The sequence below is a fragment of the Sorghum bicolor genome, chromosome 4 (genome assembly GCF_000003195.3).
Source record: "Sorghum bicolor cultivar BTx623 chromosome 4, Sorghum_bicolor_NCBIv3, whole genome shotgun sequence".
NCBI lineage: Eukaryota > Viridiplantae > Streptophyta > Magnoliopsida > Poales > Poaceae > Sorghum > Sorghum bicolor.
Window position 1 is genome coordinate 67150260 of NC_012873.2, and position 20143 is coordinate 67170402.

The following is a 20143-nucleotide window of genomic DNA, read 5'->3' on the forward strand; positions in this document are numbered from 1 at the left end:
GTCAATTTTTTTGGAACTAAACAAGGTCTTACTAATGCAAAATGAGATTTGTCCCATATTCTATTTGTCTTCAGATTCTGACAAAAATAAAGTGGTCTAGCTGTCCCTTCCATGTGGGGCTACCTCGAGAACTGCAGGTGGCCCCAGCACCAGGGGCCCACCTCAAATCCTCCCGCTCAAACGATTTCGAAATTTGAAACACCTCTTCCCCTAAATCTAAAATCAATCAACCGTTCCCAAATCCAAATCAAAGCGACCTTTCCTCTTGTCCCATCTCCCCCCCCCGGATCCCCCCCAAACCCTAGCCCTGCATCGCCTCCCGCTATGTCCTCCCGCCTCAAGGATCGCGGCGGTGGCGGCAGCAGGGCCACGGCCGCGGCAACCCGCCCGCTCACCCCGAAGCCCTTCTCCATCTCGTCATCCGCCAGGCGGACGACCGCCGCCGCCGCCGCCGCCGGGAAGGAGAACACCGCGTCCAAGCCGGCCAAGCCGACCTCCGCCGTGCGTTGGTCCACATCGTCGCTCCCGCGGGCCAGCAGGATCCAAAGCTCGGTGGACTCCTCCAAGCTCGTCTCCACCCTAAGGGCTCCCGTGCTGCCCGGGAGACCTTCCATCGGTAAGGATTCCGTGGTTGAGGCAGGTTTGCGGCGGAGCATCAGTGGTGGGATCAGGGCTTCTTCTGTAGAGAAAGGGAGGAGGTCGATTAGTGTTGTTGGATCCAGGGCCTCCGAGGCTAGGAGAGGGAGTGCTGGCGCTGGTGGTGATGGCACTGGCAGAAGGGAGAGGTTTGATGCGAAGGCCAAGGGGTCGGATGAGATCAGCACGAGAAGAGATGACCTTGATGCCAAGGGGAAGCAGGCTGATGAGATTGGCAGGAAAAGGGAGAGCTTTGATGCAAAGGCCAAGCAGATCGGTGGGAAAAGAGAGAGCTTTGGTGTGAATGTGTCAAAGCAATGTGATGAGATCAAAGGGAAAGCAGATTCATTCGTGAGTAATACGAAGAAGCAGTGCGAGGATGTTGGTGGGCGAAGAGAGGGCTCTGATTCGAAGGCAAAGCCAGGTGAAGAAATCAATATGAAGAAAGAGGGGCCCAATAAATTAGTGAAGGAGATGCATTTCAAAAAAGCTGATCCAGGTGAAGCTTCTTCCAAATCCGTGGAATGTTGTGACACTCAGAAGTATGATGAGATAGGCAACACTTCTGTCATCCCTGTTTTCACTGTCCACGTGGTGGATTCAAATAATGTCCCTGATCCAATAAGGAAACAGCAAAAGAATAATGAAGAGGGTAGGAAGCAGGAAGAAAAGGGAAAATTGGCAGACAGGATAAGAGTTTTTGAGAAAGTGGCTGCAGGTGGGGAGGGAGGGTCAGCAAAACCCACGTCTGCTATGAACAGGTACCCAAGCAAACTTCATGAGAAACTAGCTGCGCTGGAAGGGAGGGTTCAGAAGATTGCTACCGATATCAAGAAAACCAAAGAAATGCTCGATGAGAACAACCCAGACGAACCGAAGCAGATTTTGTCAAATATCCAGAAGGAAATCACTGCCATTGAGAAGGCAATTTCTCATGTCAAGGATGATAATAAGATACAGCTGGGTACTGCAGATAGCAGTGAATGTGAGATCTCTCACCCCGAAATATCTGAGAAATGTAACATTGCAAAGCCAGGTGACACGAAGCAAGCCGGAAAAGGCTTGAATGCTGATGAGCTGGAGGCAAGGTTCTTTCCACACCACAAATTGTTGAGGGGTCGCATATCTTCGACTTCTACTCAACAGGAGTCATCTGTGGATATGAAGAAAGATTGTAATGGAAAAACAAGACCTGCTGCATCTAACCCTGACGATGATGAGAACAGTATAGCCATGGAGTTTCTGGCTTCTTTAGATGGTGAAGAAAATGATTTCTTCAAGGACCGGCGAGCTAAGAAACTGGAAAAGAATAAGATATGTGAAGTAGCAGATGCTACCAGCAAGACATCAAGTCAAGGTAGCTCAAAGAATCCAGTTGGTCTTAATCATAAGGAGGAAATTGAATTGCTTGCTACAGAGGAGCTAGAAGAATTTGATGATCAGGAAAACAAGTCCTCCATGATGTTACAGGAAGAAACTGAGGAGTCATGCAATAGTCAGCTATCAGGTATAGGAAACAAGTCTTCAACTGGTGGATGGTTTGTTTCTGAGGGGGAAGCTGTTCTTCTTGCTCATGGAGATGGCACATGCTCCTATTATGACATTGCAAACCATGAGGTATTTGGTTATTTGCTACCTAAATTTGTTCAGTTTCCATTTTTAATTGACATTTAGTTAGATACCCTGAGTGCTCACTGCGTTCAACTGAACTGATGCAGTTCAAATCAGAGTACAAGCCTCCCAGCATGGTATCAAATAATATGTGGGGCGATTGCTGGTTGATTCGTGCCCCAGGTGTAGACGGATGTTCTGGCAGATATGTTGTTGCTGCATCAGCTGGAAATGCATTGGAGCCCGGGTTTTGCAGCTGGGATTACTATACCAGAGAAGTAAAATCATTTCATGTTGAGGAGGAAGCTTCTCAAGCTTTTGCTCCAACATCCAGGGCTATTCTTGGTGCTCTCTCTAATGTCGGTTCATCAAGATCCAGCTCCGCACTGTCAAATTCAGAAAGGCAGCAATGGTGGTATAAACCATGTGGACCTCTCCTGCTTTCTACTGCTAGCAAGCAAAAGATGGTCACAGCTTATGATATACGTGATGGCGATGTTGTGATGAAATGGGAAGTTAGCAATCCAGTAATGGGAATGGAATACTCCAGCCCACTACAATGGCGTAGCAGGGGAAAAGTAGTAATTGCTGGGAGTGAATCAATAGGGTTGTGGGATGTGAATTCACTTAACCCACAACCCTTGTTGTCTGTTGCTTCTGGTAAGAAAGTGTACTGCCTTCATGTGAATAACACTGATGCTGAGGTGGGCGGCGGAGTGCGTCAAAGGTAAATTATTAAACCTTACATTACATCAAATGCACCAAGTTAACCTCAGCTTATGCTACTGAAACTCGAATTGTTTTTTAGTATCAACAGCTTTTAATATCTTGTCTTGCTTTGATGAAGTATCTGATTATCTGAAAGAGATGTACCAAAATATATTCTGTGACATCTGCCCTGGTCAAATCATTTAGCTGTTTGTGTGTTTCTTTCCAGGGTTAGTTCATCTGAGGTGGAAGGGAACGATGGTGTTTTCAGCACACAGGAAAGTGTTAATGTATTCGATTTTCGTGTACCTGCTGGCATTGGGCTTAAAATAGCAAGACATGGTGGCATAGCAAACTCAATCTTCTCACGTGGAGACTCAGTATTTATCGGTAGCACAGAAGGAAGGCTGCAAATAAAAGGTGGGTTGAGATCACGAGTTCAGCAATACTCGTTGAGAAAGGGAAAACTTGTCGCCACCTATGAGTTACCAGAATTCAATGCTCATATCCATCACTCTGCAATAACCCAAGTATGGGGCGACTCAAACCTTGTCTTGGCTGCATGTGGTATGGGGCTGTTTGCCTTTGACACATTTAAGGAAGACATGCAGCCAACCTACAGCTTTGACCGTGGAAACACCATTGGAGTGAGAGAAGCTATTGGCCCTGATGATTTGTACTGTCCTACATTTGATTACTCATCATCAAGGGTTCTTCTCGTCTCAAGAGATCGACCAGCACATTGGAGGTACTTGTAGACTGTAGCTAGCTATTTAATGCTTATTTGTGTGCAATTTGTGTCATGTAATATATGTACTTTGTTTATGCTTCACATGTGGTGTGGTGTCATCTGCCGTGTCAAGCATCTTGCTTTCACTGTACTGGCAGATATTATCTAGTTTTTACCCCTGCAATTATAAATTATCTTTACTCTTCTGTACCCTTTTTTTATTATTATTTTGTGCCTTGCATGTTTTTATGGTCTTTCTCGGCTCTCGGTTGAAACACTATTTATGGAGACATGGTTCAATTTCTGCTTGACGACCATATGTTTTCATGCAATATTTTTCAGTCATCAATTCCCAGATACATTCATAACTTAATGATTGACAAAATTAAGATCTTGTTAGTCGATTGACATGCAACAATTCTCAATCGACCAGTAAGTAAATCAACATCATCTTGCCTGACCAGAACGCCTCATGTTGAACCCTGGTGCCTCATTTACAATGCACCGTCTGAGCTTATTCCATCTTAAAATCTGCAACGTCTTGGTCTTGTGCAGTTATGCTCTCTGATTTTTTTATTACCACTTAAACACCAATTCTTGCACAAGCACTAGCAGGGACAGTATCCATTCCTGGAACTCTTCTGCCCCCCTAAATTCCTTTCATACTGGGAACATGCTGGCAAGTTCTTGTCTTTGTCTTCATCAATCAGTTTCAAGTTCACGGAATGGTAATGGGACAGTCTTCACTGCTCTAAACTTTCCAGCGTTGGTTAAGTGTTCATTCTCCAGCCTGCAATACGATCAATATACATCAGGTTACTAAACATCGAAACTGGGACTACTGTTGACAGCTCTATACTAATTCTCCCATCCACCCAATTACCTGTAGAAGTTCCAATGCCCACGTCGGATAATTTCCAGTGAAGCGAGTGAGAAATCCAGCAAGCGAGACTCCACCATACCAAGATGGAGTTTCATTACACTTTGGGCCCAGGCTAGGCGTAGCACAAGGTTGAGCATCTGTGTTGTTAAGGTGTTAGCGCTACTGAACTTGGAATTCCATAAATCAGTTCAGTAGTATTGAAAAATTGGCGAACAAGGTATAGTACCATGGAAGCATAGTAGACTGACTTATTCTTCAGGATGAGTTGATCTCGGAGCCAGAAGTTTTTAGATTTTGGGTTTAAGAAGCCCCAGTCCATGACAAAATCCCAGTAGAGCTGGTAAATGGTGGCGCCTGTAGATGATATTATGACCATCCACATCCAGAATGGTGTTGGTGTCGCAGCATACTTGAACCTGACAGCAGCTGCTACCATTGCTGATATGTACTTGCCCGCATTAGCAAGCTGGTTGAGATCATGGCCTTCTTCCAGGTACCTTCTCAAACACTAACACGCAGCAGTAGACCATTTAGTTTGAATTACTCTGAATAGATTGCTAAAATGTTAGTACATCACTAGATTCAATGCATACCTGCATTGCTCTCCAGTAGTATGGCAGGAAGGAAAGCACGTACGCCAGGTTTTTGTATAGAGAGCTGCTGGTACAGCTTCCATATTCGTGAGTTCTAAAAGTTCCAGCCATGAAGTAACACCCCGTGAACTCGAGGTGTCTTAACAGTGGGATCTGGAAAAATACGACACCTGAACTCATGAGAAACTGCACTGTAGAATGCTCCATGTCTAGTATACGGCTGAGCAGTTTACCTGGCTGGTTAGCTGGTCAGCCATGAAGAAATCTGCCATCAGAACCTGCATTACAAGGCATCCTGGTAAATCAGATAAGATGTTTCCAACATATAGACAGTGTTCCTCTAAATTCTGAGGCCCTTACCTTGTAGAATGGCGAGAGCATGATGTTGCGCATGACGCGCATGAAACAGTAGCGCGTCGAGCGGTAGAAGACGTTGAATGGGCAGAACAGAACCACTGCTGACAGCTGAAACAGAGGCAGAGGGTGGTTGAGTTCTGAAACTAGTACAAGTTGTGTATGTTGAAGCAAAACAGATTCTCCAAACGGCCTGTGTTTCTTACAAGCAGAAGTGCCCCGGGCAATGCATTGGCGTAGGTTGCCCCGGCATTCCTGAGGAACAGGTTGATGACCAGTGCTGCGACGACGGTGCACATGATGGATGCCGACATGAGGAAGGCGTCCCGGTGTGTCAGGGCGGTGCTGGAGGAGAAATCAAATATGAAGTTGTGGCTGATCCTGGTGCTCTTCCACATGAAGAGGTTGCACCCGTACAGGAAGACGTGCAGGCTGATGAGTGCAAACATACTGCAGAAGCAACGGCCGTCAGCAGTGTTACCTTTTGGAGGTAAAATTGTAGTACATCCTATAGGCCTGAAGAGTTGGATTCAGAAATTACCTGAAGACATGGTAAACAATCTCCATGTATGCTGTGTTTCCGGTAGAGGAGAAAATGCCGGCGACATGGGCTAGAACTGAATATATGATGAATAAGGACACAAATGTTCCTGTGAACAGGCCTGAAACCACACAAAAAGAAAACAGTATGAGCAACTCCACCATATTGTTATAATGCAATCCCTTATATCTGTCAAATCGGTCTTATAAGTTAGGGCGCCAACTCGCCTACGAGGAAGGTGATCATATGGGTGTTCCTGGGCTGCTGCGGCTTCAGGTACTTCATGGCCACCTTCCTGTCGTTGCCCGCGAAATGCCTCAAGAAGATGGACTCCACCTCGTCTGCCAGCTGAAGCACCTGCTCGATCACACCAGGGGAGAATAAATTCCTTCTTCAGTACTACTAGCTTTCTTCAGATAAGTGTAACATGCTCGTCAGATAGCAGTTGGATGTATGGTACCTTGTCGGAGCTGCTGAACGGCGACCTCTTCACCTTCTCTGAAAACAGGTCAGTTTTCCGCTGCTGCTCCGACACCTAGAATGCAGAGAATGAATTTCTCGTCATTTGTGGGTAAGCAAAACTGAAGTACACACAACACAGCGTGTGGTGTCTGAATTCTTGGTACAGATCATGATATGCTACTAAACTATCTGACTATTAAGTTGTTATCTGAATTCTTGGCGCAAATGTTTTATGTTTACAAAACTTGCAGTAGTTTTTTTCCCCTTCTTTCAATAAGGGATGGATCTATCTATATTCCTGTACATGTGTTTAGTAATGTACCAGTTCCCTTTATTCTGCCTATTGTGGAGGTTGTTCTCTCTTGTACTCCATCCATTTCAAAAGAACACATATATATGGCATACTATATGATGATGCCTAGCTAGTTGAGCGGAGCGCAGTACGCACCTTGACGAATTTCTTCAATATTTTGGTGAAAGCCTTCACATTGAGAGAGCTGCATCCATCCATCCATCCATCCACACAGATACGCCACACAAAATGAAACAAAAAAAAGGCTTATCAATCCATAACCGCACAACAAAAAGTCCCAGAATTAACAACATGAGAAAAGGACAGGTCTAATAATACCATAACATAAACTACACTTGCTAGAATTAACAACATGAGAAAGGGACAGGTTTATAGTAAAATACAGTAGAATAAAGTAAACTAGTGCTAGTGCATGGCTCCGCTGTAGTACGTGCTTAATTAACTCCACAGTCACATGCTTCCCTCCATGCATTCAAATAAAGTTTCAAACTGGCTCAAATTTGGAAACAAATTTTGGCAACAGAGCATGTTGAGATCGAGCGTGGCGTGTAGTGAGACCAACTGAACATGCAAGTGACGTGACGACAGACATTCTTGCAGCTGCCTATACGTTGCAGCGATCGAGTTTGCTCGCCGCGCAACTACTGATCGAGAGAGAGAAAGAGAGACCAGCATCCAGCACCCAAACATGCATATATATATATATATATATACCTGAACTTCTTGAGGAGTTCGAGGCCGCGGTAGAGGGCGAGGAAGGCGTCGCGGATGTTCTTCTCGGCGTGCTGGACCTTCTTGCGGTGGACGAAGGCGGCGGCGGGGTCTGCGCCGTCCTTGCGGAGCACGTTGACGAGCTCCTCCCACACCTTGAGCGCCGCCCGGCCGGGGCTGGTGGGCGGGATGTCGATGCGCACCGTCGCCGGCAGCTGCAGCAGCGCGGCGCGGCCCATGAGCTGCTTCCCGCTGCCGTCCTTCTTGGCCTTGCCCAGCCCGCCGCCCACGAAGCTGACGCCGTTCCGCTCCAGCGCCGCCATCACCTCCTCCGCCACCGCCGCGCCCTCCGCCACGCGCGCCTGCTGCAGCTCCACGCTCCCGTCTGCATGCATTCGAGAATGCCCATATGGCCATCTGTCAGCGATCAGGTCACGTGCCGGGCCGGGGCATGCATGCCAGTACTACGTAAAGGCGCGGCGATCGGCCGGCCGGTGCCGGTGGGGTTCATGTGACGACGTGCAGCCAGTGCAGACGTGACGTGGCTGCGGTTTTGTGGTCGGTCCACTTCACCTACTTACCTGACATGGACTGCGGCGAGGCCACCACGAAGGGGGAGGAGAGGAGGTGGCGGCCGCTGTTGGACCCGTTCACGGACGGCGGCGGCGACGAGGCCGCCGTCCGGGCGAGCCGCGACCGCCCGCGCCGGGACGCCGCGGCGTGGTCGGCGAGGATGCGCTTGACGTCGGCCAGGATGCGGAGCTGCTCGATGAGGGCCTCGCCGCGCGCCAGCATGTCCGCCTCCTGCGCCGCGTAGAACTTGTTCACCTTCTCCAGCTCCTCGTCCGCCTTCTCCAGAAACTCCTGCTCCTGCACGTACATAGAAATTAAACAACACGCCACTCGATCGCCACATGTAGTTAATAACTTTTTTACTACTTTATTTATTAATTAACAACAAACAGAGCTCTTAAATAAATATATAATAATACTAATATATATAGTTTATGTACGAATACTACTATATAGTATACTAGATGATTCAACTATATATTGCATACATGCTTGTCCGTGGCTCTTACGAGCTCCCCCGAATCCGATTCCAAGCCGCTGTCCGAGTCGCCGTCGTCGTCGCCCACCTGCGTCGTCTGCGTGCAAGCACGTACACGCGCGTCAGAAAACACTCGGCGACCGGTCGCCGTTGCCGCCGCCGTCGCCGTATTTGTACTCAATCACTCAGAAGACACGTATGCATTTACGGCCGGAGTATATGTATGTATGCGGCGGCGGCGGCGGCGGCGACGGCGAGGACGATGACGTACGGTAGGACACGATCGAACACACACGAGCGGCGGCGAGCGCGAGCGACACGAGACGACGTACTGGTGAGGCCGGCGTCGCGGCGAAGTGGGCGGCGAGGGCGCGGACGGGGTCGAGGACGGAGAAGCCGTAGCTGCCGCTGCTGGCGTCGCTACTTCTACGGCCACCGCCGGCGCCGGCGGCGAGCAGCGGCGCGGCGTCGCGGCGGGCGATCTTGATCCTCTTGACGAGCTTCTTGAGGCCCTTGTAGTCGACGAAGGCGGCCTTCCACTCGGGGATGATGCTGGCCTCGTACTCCCGCGAGAACTTCACCATCCTCCGCGACCGCCGCCAGCTGCACCCCCTGCCGTATATGTACTAGTACTAGTAGCTGTTGCACTGGCACTACCGCGCTGCGCCTAGCTACTACTACCCGGCCGGACGGGGCGTGCGTGCGTGCTGCCTGTCGTCTCTCTGCTTGCAGCCGGCCGGAGGATCTCTTTCACATCAGCAGGCGGCGAGAGGATCGGAGATGGCCGGCCGGGGGGGACAGGGACAGGCAGGAGTGGTGGCGGAAGCAACCTTGCTGCGTGAGCGGCTTATATAGATGGGGGGTGGAAGATGGACAGAGGAGGGAAGCGTGCCTTCTTGCCGCTCAGGGAGAGATAGAGGTAGCTAGCTAGCTAGCTAGTGCGCCTGTGCGTGGTGCTGCAACGGCACCTAGCTAGCTAGCCCGCCCAGCCAGGGGATAACAATATTAGGTAGAGCGAGGGAGAAAGGCAACCAGAGCAAAAGGGAATGAATGGATCAAGAAACCGGTGGAATGTGCATTTCTAGTGGAGATCGAGCTTGCAATTCATTCATGCTCCCACAATGCACTCACTCTCTCACACACACATACACATATGTATATGTAAATAAATACTAAATAATAATATTTGTTGTGTGTGTGTGTGTGTCTATATTTATATATAGTATAGATTTTGTTAGAAAGAATGGAATTTCTTCAGCAGCCACACGTCCTTTCGAGTTTTCCTACTTTTTAATATAACAGTCAGCTCTCCTGCTAGTCCTTTAAATAAACAATCTATATAGATACATAGTTATATTTTTTTTTTTAAGAAAATGGGATGTCTCTACTCTCTAGAGCCTCTGTGGTCGGTCGGTCACATGCTAATATGTAGATAGATATATATTCTTTTGAAAAATTGAACACGTTCAATCTCTACGGTCGTCGCACACGCAGCCAATGTATAGATGGATATCACACACACGCGGTTGAAAAATAGATACATAGATATAGATATTGATAAAGTATGCCCAAGAGCGTTGGCAGAAGAAAAAAAACATGCATGTAAAGATAGTGTGATGAATTACTGACTCGGTTGAGTTTGAGTTTTAATTTGCAATGACGATGCCACGTACCGGGCCGGTCGTCGCTTTTATTTGTTTGTTGGCATAAGAAAGGAAAGCAGGGGCCGGGCGTTTTGCATTGCTTTCGTGCATGCGGCGCCTTCTTTCTGGCGAAAAGACAGGTGGATCGATCTATGGATGGATGGCTGCTGGCTCAGGGATTGCATCGCATCGCATTGCGTGCCAGGAATTCAGCAGGCCGCCGGCCGGCCGCGACCTGGGTCTCTATGCAAGCAACGCAACGCCTGCTAGTGCACACACTACTAGTGCTGCTGGCTCACATCGTCATCAGCTGCGTGTAAACTGTGAGCTTGGATGATAATCTATCGCAGGATTATATTAGTGGTGCCGTAAAACACTCTTGTTAAGTTAAACAATGCTTGTTAGTGCAGTGCACTAGGTACGTTACAGTTTACAGGTCACTATACTGCATGAATAATGCTGAATGCTTTACACATCTCCATCGCAATGTCAATTGGATCACCGATGGCGATGATGGTGGTGGTGGTGGTGGTACTGTCGTACCTATATTACGGTGGTGGTGGACTGGTGGTGCATGCAGCTGCGGGCCGGCCGGCGGCGAGGCTCTGACGTGGCGGTGACGCCGCAACAGCTGGCGCACCTGAGTCCTTTTTTTTATAGAGTAACAAACAAACAAACAAACACGATTGTTAAGTTCTTGGGATTGATTAATTACCGTTGCGTTCACACGGATTTTAGCATGCATGTGTGTGTGTTTTCAGAGGGCGGCGGATGGGAGCACGAGCAAGAGGTGAAAAAGCGGATCGGAGTCGGAGTATACCAACAACTCGGATGGTGACACACAGTGACGACGAGCGGCATGCAGTAAGAGAGCAGGCGGCCGTGTGGCTAGACCTGTTCATGTCCCGCTCAATGAATACCGCGCTGACAAGTGGGCCCCGGCCTCTGAATCGATTTTACCAATATATATATATATATATATATATATATATATATATATATATATATATATATATAAGGGAAAAACACATTTGTGCATATAATGAAAATCGTCCGTTGGAGCTTGTACAAAAGTATTTGGCTCATCATCCATATCTGCGTGCGTGTGTGACTGGTGATGTTGTAGCGTCCCGCGCTTTCCGGTAACCGAAAACGGGCTGTTAGTTGCCACATACGTACAGGCTATGCTAGGCACGGCATGGGCGCATCGGCATCGCACATCGTCATCCATCGTCTTCGATCTGGCTGCTTATTACCAATACGTACGTACGACTGCGTGTCCCGGCCGGTGCCAATGCAATGCAATGCAATGCAATGCCAAGCAACGCAGGCGGCGGAAAACCTGCGAGCTAGCGTTGCCAAGCTTTTTGGAGTCTTCCTGTTCAGCTATCTGCGCGCTGGCATACACGACGACTGAAAGTGAGCGCGCGGCGCGTACCAGGATGGGGAAGCTAACCGATCCAGGCGCGCGCGCATGAGGCGTGTCTCTCTTTTAGCCACGCGCACGGGCTACCTCTATTGCGTTGGCGTTGCAAAGGGTCAATGCAAGCGAAAGCTGCCCTCAACTGATGCCCAGCGGTCAGGGGAAAGCATCCCGCTAGGCCTTAGAAGAATGCGATTATATTCTTGAATTTTGGGAATCAATCAGTTTTAAATTTGACGAAGTCTATGAAAAATTTAACAATAGCATTTATCATTTATAGAGCCAAGTAAATATAATTGAACATAAATTATTTAAAGAACCAGAATAACAAGAAGCCATAAAGTTCTCTTCTAAAAAATAACAATTGACAGAGAGACCTATATTTTGATACAATACATGAACCTCTCGAACACGTCTAATTAAATTAGTCATGTAGTCACAATGAATTTACGAACCTTAGAAACTAGGTTAGACAGATGTTGAAAAAAAAAATGGAGGTCCAAACCGCACGAACTTGAAGAACAAATGTCAAAACCTAATCACGTGACCTCATAAAATCGTGAAATTTGGTGGAGGGGTTTATAACATTACAGAGAGTATCTTCACCAAACGTTACCTCAATTGGAGGAAGTTTGGAAAAACGGGGCTGGTTTTCGCTGTTTTGAGCAGAGTCTCCCTCCAAGAAAAAACCAAAATCAATTCAGCTAAGCTCCAAAAATTACAAAATATTGCACATACACCCTAACTAACCCATTTTGAAGCTATCCCAAATAGATGAAGCAAAAAAGTTAAAGCTTGAATGGGAATTTCAAAATGCCTCTCTGAAATTGGAGTTTATCACCAAAATAGGAATTTTTGGATTCGGAATAGAACAAATTGTAAACTTTAGATTATTTCAAGATGTGCGATCACAAGTCACTCTTAGAGAAGGTACAATAATTAGCTTCTACCCAATAACATGGAAGAGAGAAGGGAGGAGAGAGAGAGGAGAGCTTGGCTCACATGCATAGACAGAGATGGACTGAATGTGTTTTTTGCTATACCCACGTATACCATGTAGACTTTTAGGTCTTGTTTAGTTTGCGAAAAGAAAAGCTTTTGGGTACTATAGCACATTTATAATTATAGCAATTAGTGTCTAATTATAGACTAATTAGATTTAAAATACATGCAAACTGTACAATTAGTTATTTCTATATTTAATGTTTTATGTATGTGTCCAAAAATATTTGATGTGATGTGCCAAAAAGTTTTTCGGTGGAAACTATACAAGGCCTATACCTCACTACTCCCTCTTTTCTAAATTATAAATTTCTAACTTTTTTGAACAAAGTATCTTAAGTTTGACCAAATTTATATAATAAAGTGATAGCATTTATGATACTAATAAGTTCATTGGATTCTTGCTCAATAATATTTTTATAGTGTATTTATTTGATGCCATAATTTTTCATATTTTTTCTATATTTCTGGTTAAACTTACAATATTTGATTCTTTAAAAAAGTTAGAATGATTTATAATTTCAAACGGATGGAGTACCTCCCCTCTTCCATGCATGCTTTCATCTTCAAATCATGGATGCACTGCGTTCCGTATCTTCATGAAAATTCAGGTTGACTTTATAAAGTATCATTAAACCTTTTGTACGTAGGATGGCACATATCACTGTGGTCACAGATACTTATGCTTTGGCCAAAATATGGTCAATTTTAAAAACTTTGACCACCAATAGTTTTCAGATTCTTGCAAACAGTATATCAGTTGGTTAGGTTCTTTACGATGGAACTTGTTCATTCAAATTCATGTCCTCGACTTAGCACGGATGCTTATATTTTTCTAGATTTATTTTAGAATTTAATGACGTTATGCTTTCAGTGGTAAGCGACGTTCCCGTTGACAGCGAGGCTTTTGTGGTGACTTCGTGGATCTCATGATCTGTCAGCTCAGTCCTTCAGAGGTGCTTATAGAGATAGGGTTTACATACATGTGTTCATAGAGGTGAGTGTGCGTGTGCCATGTAATTTTTTTAAAAAAATAGTTTTCAAATTAGATACTATATTATATATTTTTAATATATAGAAGTATTTATCACCAAATGAGTATTCAGTACATTCTCGTAGGACCAGCAGATCGAGTTCAAACACTCGGTGCCTACCTTCAAGTACACAGGACCACTCTCTCAACGTTGATATTAATAGGGCTCGTGTATAAACAAAAGGATAATAGTCTAGTCAACGATGAAAGAGGCGACAACCAAACAATAACTTAGAATCAAACCTCACCTTTAACATGTTGTATTGCTACAGCTATTTCTTTTAGACCTTTTTTGAATCCACCAAATAAACTGTAGCAAGTTAATTTTAGCTGTTACGGACCCAAACGATCTAGCTAAAAGATCGTAAAGTTTAACTAAGTTTAGCTATTTTAATTCAACTAAACCTAGCTAAAGTTTAGTTGTATATATTAGCATGAGGATGCAAACAACTCAGCTAAAGTTCAGATTGGAAAACTTTGAGCTAGCTAAAGTTAGCTTTGAAATTTTTAGCTAGGTACATTTTAGTTGTATGAAACCAAACAAGCCCTTAGTTGAATGTGATGTGCACGTATAGACAGATCTAGGTACGATCTCCTAGCCTCTTAGGTTAGTGTCCGTGTGCACATGTCAGTTGTGATGCTAAGTTAATTAGGTATGGCTTCTTGTGGTGAAATCTGTTTACTTAGGTTAAGTCCTTGATTTACACGGTGTTCATATTTTCTGTCTTTCTTTTTGGACTAACAATAGTATTTTTATCAATAGTAGGCAACAAAATGATCATTGATATCGAGACACATATAGTGACTTTATCAGTCTCAAAATTTGTCAGATCTGGCCAGCTCCCGTAGTGACGTGCGTGTAGGTGAACGTGTGTCTGTCCTGGGTTTAAAAAACAGTGTATAATAGTCAAACATTTCGATGACAAACTTATGGTTGTTTAGGTTCACACAGGCTGCAAAATCTATGTCCACTACCACCGGCGATATGTCGATTTTTCTATCTCAAGATTTTTTTATGTTTGTACGCTTTGAAAAAAGACGAGAAAAGAGACGTACCGTTGGAAACTATTAATTCTCTACCTAGTGAGAATATCAAACAAAAAAACATACTTGTGCCGATGCTTTTTCATTAAAAAACAAATATTTCCATTGGTATTATTATTATTATTATTATTATTATTATTATTATTATTATTATTATTATTATTATTATTATTATTATTATTATTATTATTATTATTATTATTATTATTATTATTATTATTATTATTATTATTATTATTATTATTATTATTATTAAAAATAATAATAATGTAGTCGACGATGATTGAAAATATAACCAACACCAGGTGTCAGTTATGGAAGCACTTCACCCACATATCTATGGAAACACTATCCACCTTTGCTGCTCCTGTGCCAGGGTCAAAATCGTGAACTGATCATCAGCCAAGTGCCGAAGTGTGCATGCATATATACACGGCACACTGGCACAGCCATTGAGCCATCACAGGCATCATTCCATGCTCCTGTTCTCCGCTGGAATCTTCATCTTGCTGGTTTCATGAAACCTAGTCACTGAGCACAAACTGGAGAAAAGGCAAGCTTCAAGGTGCATGAGGATCGGAGACTTGTAGAGATAGCTTAAACAATTCTGAAGAAACCTCACCAAGCCACCAACGTTGCAAGACACTGGCTAACGCCTCCTTTTTTTCAGGGCCAAATGCTCCTCAGCATGAACGCATGGCAAAAATAAAGCCCCTTTTTGCTATGCCTGTTGCTGCTGCTACTGTTGTTGTTGTTGTTGCTGCTGCCATTTCATGAGTGTCCACTCGAGCACAAATAAATGTCACCCAAAATGAAAGAGAGGCTGAGAGGCTTCCCCTTTTTTCAGAATGGATAGATCATTGCATATGGCAGCAACAATTAGTAGTGCTCTCCCTTCTCCTAAGCCATCCCATCCCCTATTGGTCAATGCTTACACAAATAAGAAAAAAGAGGCCACTCTGAAAGCTTCACCCCACTATCTTGCTGGTGTTGAAATATTGTATGCTTGGCCTCTTGGTACGGCCCATGTTTAGGCTAATCATTGGCTAAGCTGCCTTGTCTCCTATTCCATTTTAGGTCGCAGGACAGCAGGAGGCGCGTAATTGGTAAAATATCCATAGTTTAAGTTTGTTATTGCAGTATGAGTCTGCAGTATTTAACTCGTGCACGCCTTGTTTTCATTCGGAGCATCTATGAGTGGGTAAGTTCAGAAAGCACCAATGCATGCCACAACCATAATTCTATGGCTGATTGCACACAGCTTCCTATTGATTTTACTTTAATTCACCATGGATTTGAATGGAAAACTCTGAATCTCTATTAATGTAAAATAGTGCTATGTGATTTGGCTACAAACTTAAACGATAGAGCAAAGCCAATCGTCCACAAACTCATGGGATGTCTGGTTTGAGAACCCACCACAAACTCATGAGGTGGTACGGTGTCAAGAATTCATCTTTGGTGGAATGACTCAATTCCTAACGCTCGTGTAATTATTAGCTTTGCGCCCTTTGGGCAGATATGATGGTGATGCATCAATCTATTCTATTCCACGAACCAAAATGTATTACTCCCTCTTCAATTCCTAGAATCCATGTCAGTCAAACTTGTTTAACTTTGACCGACTTTATAGAAAAGAGCATCAAATGTATAACATAAAATGAGTATGTTATGAAAATATATTCAATGATAAATCTAATGGTATTAATTTGGTACTATAAATCTTAGTGTTTTTTCTATAAATTTGGTCAAAGTTTCAAAAATTTGACTTAGGACAACTGTAGAAATTGCAGCTTTCAGGGACGGAGGGAGTATTATTGTATTGACATCCACTGTCATGGTTTGGGACGTTGTCAGTGATACTTAGCATTTGTCTTCATAAAGTTTAGGGACAACGTCCCCCCCCCCCCCCCCCCCCCCCCCGAATTTGTTTACAGTGTATCTATGGCAATTAACTTTACACCCTACTAATTAACGAGTCTGTAATCTTCACGTAAGTAAATGGCCTTTTGCGTGCTTACAGACATTCCACCTAAGAATGTGCATCCTTTCAGGCTTTTATCCGGATATACGCAGCATGGATCCGGGGAGAGTTTCATACGTTTCTGGAAGCTAGCGAGCTGCGATAAAGATGATGGATACGTCGGCGGCTCGTCGGACTCCATGATCGATGCAACAAAACCAAAGCAATCTTTTCCCCCGGATTTCCCGAGTTCATGTTGCTCACGATGAGAAGCGAAACGCACACTTGGCGTTGCTGTCTCTCAGTTCAGTTTCGCTGCAGATTCTTTCTGTTTTCGGCTCTACAGAATGTAGCTGTCATAGCGGCAGATTGATAAACAGCACATAAATTGAGATGCCATGCTCATGACTCATGAGATGTCCATAGATTTGTATGAGCCTTTTGCTCCAACTGAATTTTGTTTTGCTCCCATTACAACAACCAAGGGTTTATTCCAGCATGATGCCGTCTACGCTTTAGCAAAGCTCCAACTGATAGCTACTGCATGAGAAAAGGTGGTAATTTGATACATGGACCAAACTAATAATGTTAACCTCTTTTTAGCAATAATAACACTACGTTTTCGATACTCTGTTACGAGAAAAAAGCGCATAGTGCCATTTTAGATAATGGTCACTGAATTGGCTTTTTATTTTTTTCAGAAAAGAAGAGCATATATACATGGATGGCGTCTTCCTAATCTAGGGCATTGTGGGTGGAACTCTTTTTATACTTTCAGCTGCAAACATGCCAACCTGGATGTATGCATCCACAAGTACTATATACCACACACTCCCTACCAAACCTTTCTGTTCAATTTATTGTATCTTTGCATATATGTAGGATCTAGTTAAGTGGAGACAGATGATTGCCATTTACAAGAAAAAAAAAACAGACTATGATAGCCAAGGTCCATAAGTGGGCAGTGCACAGGCTGGTGTGCTCGGTCAGAGGCCCCCAATTGCTACTGCAGATTATGGACATTGACACTGGAAAGCAAGAAGGTATTAATGGGCTTGAACAGGTCACCATCATACGGATCTCTGAATTCCAAATCTCTTCGATCCCAAAATGATCTGTCGATTTGTTTTGCATTGTAGAGAAAAGGGCATTGCAGAATTTGCAGTCCCTGGCTGCCGGCCTGTGAGCTTTGACAGTGATGGTGATTAATTGGGGCGTGTCGGCTCAATTCAGAGGTCAGAATGAATTAAGGCCCGTTTGGATACACTGAATTAATTGTTTGCTAGCCACCTAAACTTTAATTCTAATCCGTCCAAATAGGCGAACTAATAAGTGGACTACACTTTAGTTCAACTCCAACTAGTTGTTAGTTCACTTAGTTAACAAAGGTGAGCTAAATTGGACTAAAAGCTGACAAAATGTGGAAAGACATAAATGCCCTCGCATCTACCTTTTCTCTGTCCTCTCTTCTATGCACAAAGGGTACTATAGTCTATTCAAATGTGGCTTACCTAAAGTTTAGTTAGTATTCAAACACAGTCTAACTAACAGGCCCTGAGCAGTGAGACTGCAGACTGCAGAAATGGTGGATGCTGACGCCTATCTCCTTATCAGTTGATTGTTTGGTTGTGATCCTCACAATTTGTTCGGAACAATTTCCTCCTGCTTTTGGATGGTCTGATGATACACGGAAAAGGTGTGCATGAGAGGTTTTCAGCTATAAGAGAAAAGCCACCTTCCTCCTTGCTTTTGTTTTCCTGTATTCTTTCTTCATTTTTATTCCATTTTCTTCATTTATGATTTCTCCCTCTTTTCTTGCAGCTGCGTGCTGCTTCTGCTTTTGTGTGACATATTGTCATGGGATGATGAGAATGAGGTACAGACTAACGGTCATATTTGAGATGGATGTGTTCACGGCAGATCGTCAGTTTTCAGAGTTCAGGTTGGAGCCAGAAAGAATTCCGTCAGAAATGCTCTGGGCGTAACGCATTGTGCTGACCATGGGTCTTGTCCATGGTTCCTGCAGCTGTTGGTATCTTGCATGCTTCGTCAGTAGCATGCGTCGTCTTGTCATCTCATCACCTGATCTCCTAGTATCTTTTAAGAGAGAACCGAATTTTTTGCACCAAGGAGCTGGCTTTTTTTAGAAGAAAAACAATGGCACATCTCTGAACAACATGGTCCATATGTATCACGAGAGAGATGAGCATTATTGCACACTCAGCTGGGTGCCCCCAAAACCTCCTAGGCATCTGATGTCACCTTCTCCTTTTGTGAGAGCAAAAAAAGTGGTTTACCTTCAATCATGCTCCCATGAACTGGCACAAAAATTCAGAACAATGTAGTATCAGATAAGGAGAAGTTGGGCTTCGGGCATTGCTAGGCTACTATGTAATTCCTAGCTAGGGAGGCATCATATAATTCAGGTAAGTATGGCATGGCGCCATGGCATCCAAATGGCAATGGCCAGAATGTACCTTTCTGATACCTAACATTGCCATTCAGGCCTTGCCGGAGTGCATTTTCACTGCTGCAACGCGAAAGAGCTCCATGCATCTGCATCCACTCCAAACAGTTTCTGCATTTCCAAGCTGAATCACCAGGTCAATGGATTCCTCTGGGAAAGGCTCCTTCCTTCCTGAAGCTGCCCCACCAATGCATGCCGCAAGCCGGGTGCACCATTGTTCGCGCACGGCACCCTCTCTGGGGCTGCTGCATTGCTGATGGGATCCGAAAGGAATCTCGCCACTCCCTCAAGTGGGGAGCAAGCTGAAATGCATTGAGCTCGTGTCCACTACCTGCCTCTGTGATGGGTTGCACTCCATCACTACTACGTACGTCACATAGATGGCAGTTCATCTTTTTCTTCAGTGTACTGTTACAGAGTCCCTTTCAGGTCATCATCTGCCTCTCACTCACAAGCAGTGGATGGATGGTTGAGCAGGAACTGGAGCATCACTCATGTCCAGGAATTGCAAGTTCTGGGTGCACATGTTATAGTGGTCCTTTGCCTATGTAGAAAACTAGAAATCACCCACTTGGTATTAGTTTCGCTTTCGCATGTACGACATAGGCTTGAATCGGTTGCTGAATCCTCATCTGAAAGATCATTTCAGGATGGGATCACTGATCATGCATACCAATAATCCTTCCTCTGCCAGGAGATGGCCAGCCATAGTTCAGCGTCTGCGGTGATCAATCAACGGTTCATGGATGGCAATCCTTTAACATCAGAAATTAATCTGTCCTTAATCGACTGCACAATGCTCCTGCTAACTTTTCCAAAGGAAACAAAAAAGACCTTGAAGAAATCAGATGGTTGACAAAGAGGAGAAAGTTTTCACGGTGCAAGAAACCTGTCTATGTCAACTTCTTTTTTCATGGTTTAGCTGTTACTTTCATACTAGTATAATTTTTTCTTAATTGGATCTCCCGTGTACCA

General features: G+C 44.6%; 2 protein-coding genes across 2 annotated transcripts; one reads left to right on the forward strand and one right to left on the reverse strand.

Annotated features, from left to right (window-relative positions):
* On the forward strand, positions 259-3905 carry LOC8056419 (KIN14B-interacting protein At4g14310). Its single transcript, XM_021459000.1, has 3 exons — positions 259-2253; positions 2355-2974; positions 3185-3905. The coding sequence occupies exons 1-3, from the start codon at positions 325-327 to the stop codon at positions 3711-3713; spliced, it is 3078 nt and encodes a 1025-aa protein (XP_021314675.1). The 5' UTR covers positions 259-324; the 3' UTR covers positions 3714-3905.
* On the reverse strand, positions 4005-9492 carry LOC8056420 (phosphate transporter PHO1-2). Its single transcript, XM_002454710.2, has 15 exons — positions 8926-9492; positions 8604-8690; positions 8124-8412; positions 7546-7927; positions 6967-7015; positions 6517-6591; positions 6284-6413; positions 6057-6177; positions 5722-5965; positions 5522-5626; positions 5395-5439; positions 5162-5314; positions 4795-5076; positions 4569-4705; positions 4005-4475 (listed from the first exon to the last, which is right to left on the reverse strand). Exons 1-15 carry the CDS (start codon positions 9175-9177, stop codon positions 4388-4390), a joined length of 2439 nt encoding a protein of 812 aa, XP_002454755.1. The 5' UTR covers positions 9178-9492; the 3' UTR covers positions 4005-4387.

What these genes read in the sequence shown, in the direction of transcription:
- LOC8056419 (XM_021459000.1), top strand. Translation starts at nt 325, where the DNA reads ATGTCCTCCCGCCTCAAGGATCGCGGCGGTGGCGGCAGCAGGGCCACG. An exon ending in ATGACATTGCAAACCATGAG is followed by an intron (nt 2,254 to 2,354) that starts GTATTTGGTTAT and finishes GAACTGATGCAG; the next exon opens with TTCAAATCAGAGTACAAGCC. An exon ending in GGCGGCGGAGTGCGTCAAAG is followed by an intron (nt 2,975 to 3,184) that starts GTAAATTATTAA and finishes GTTTCTTTCCAG; the next exon opens with GGTTAGTTCATCTGAGGTGG.
- LOC8056420 (XM_002454710.2), bottom strand. Translation starts at nt 9,177, where the DNA reads ATGGTGAAGTTCTCGCGGGAGTACGAGGCCAGCATCATCCCCGAGTGG. An exon ending in CCGCGACGCCGGCCTCACCA is followed by an intron (nt 8,691 to 8,925) that starts GTACGTCGTCTC and finishes GCTTGCACGCAG; the next exon opens with ACGACGCAGGTGGGCGACGA. An exon ending in ACTACTGGAGAGCAATGCAG is followed by an intron (nt 5,077 to 5,161) that starts GTATGCATTGAA and finishes GCTGCGTGTTAG; the next exon opens with TGTTTGAGAAGGTACCTGGA.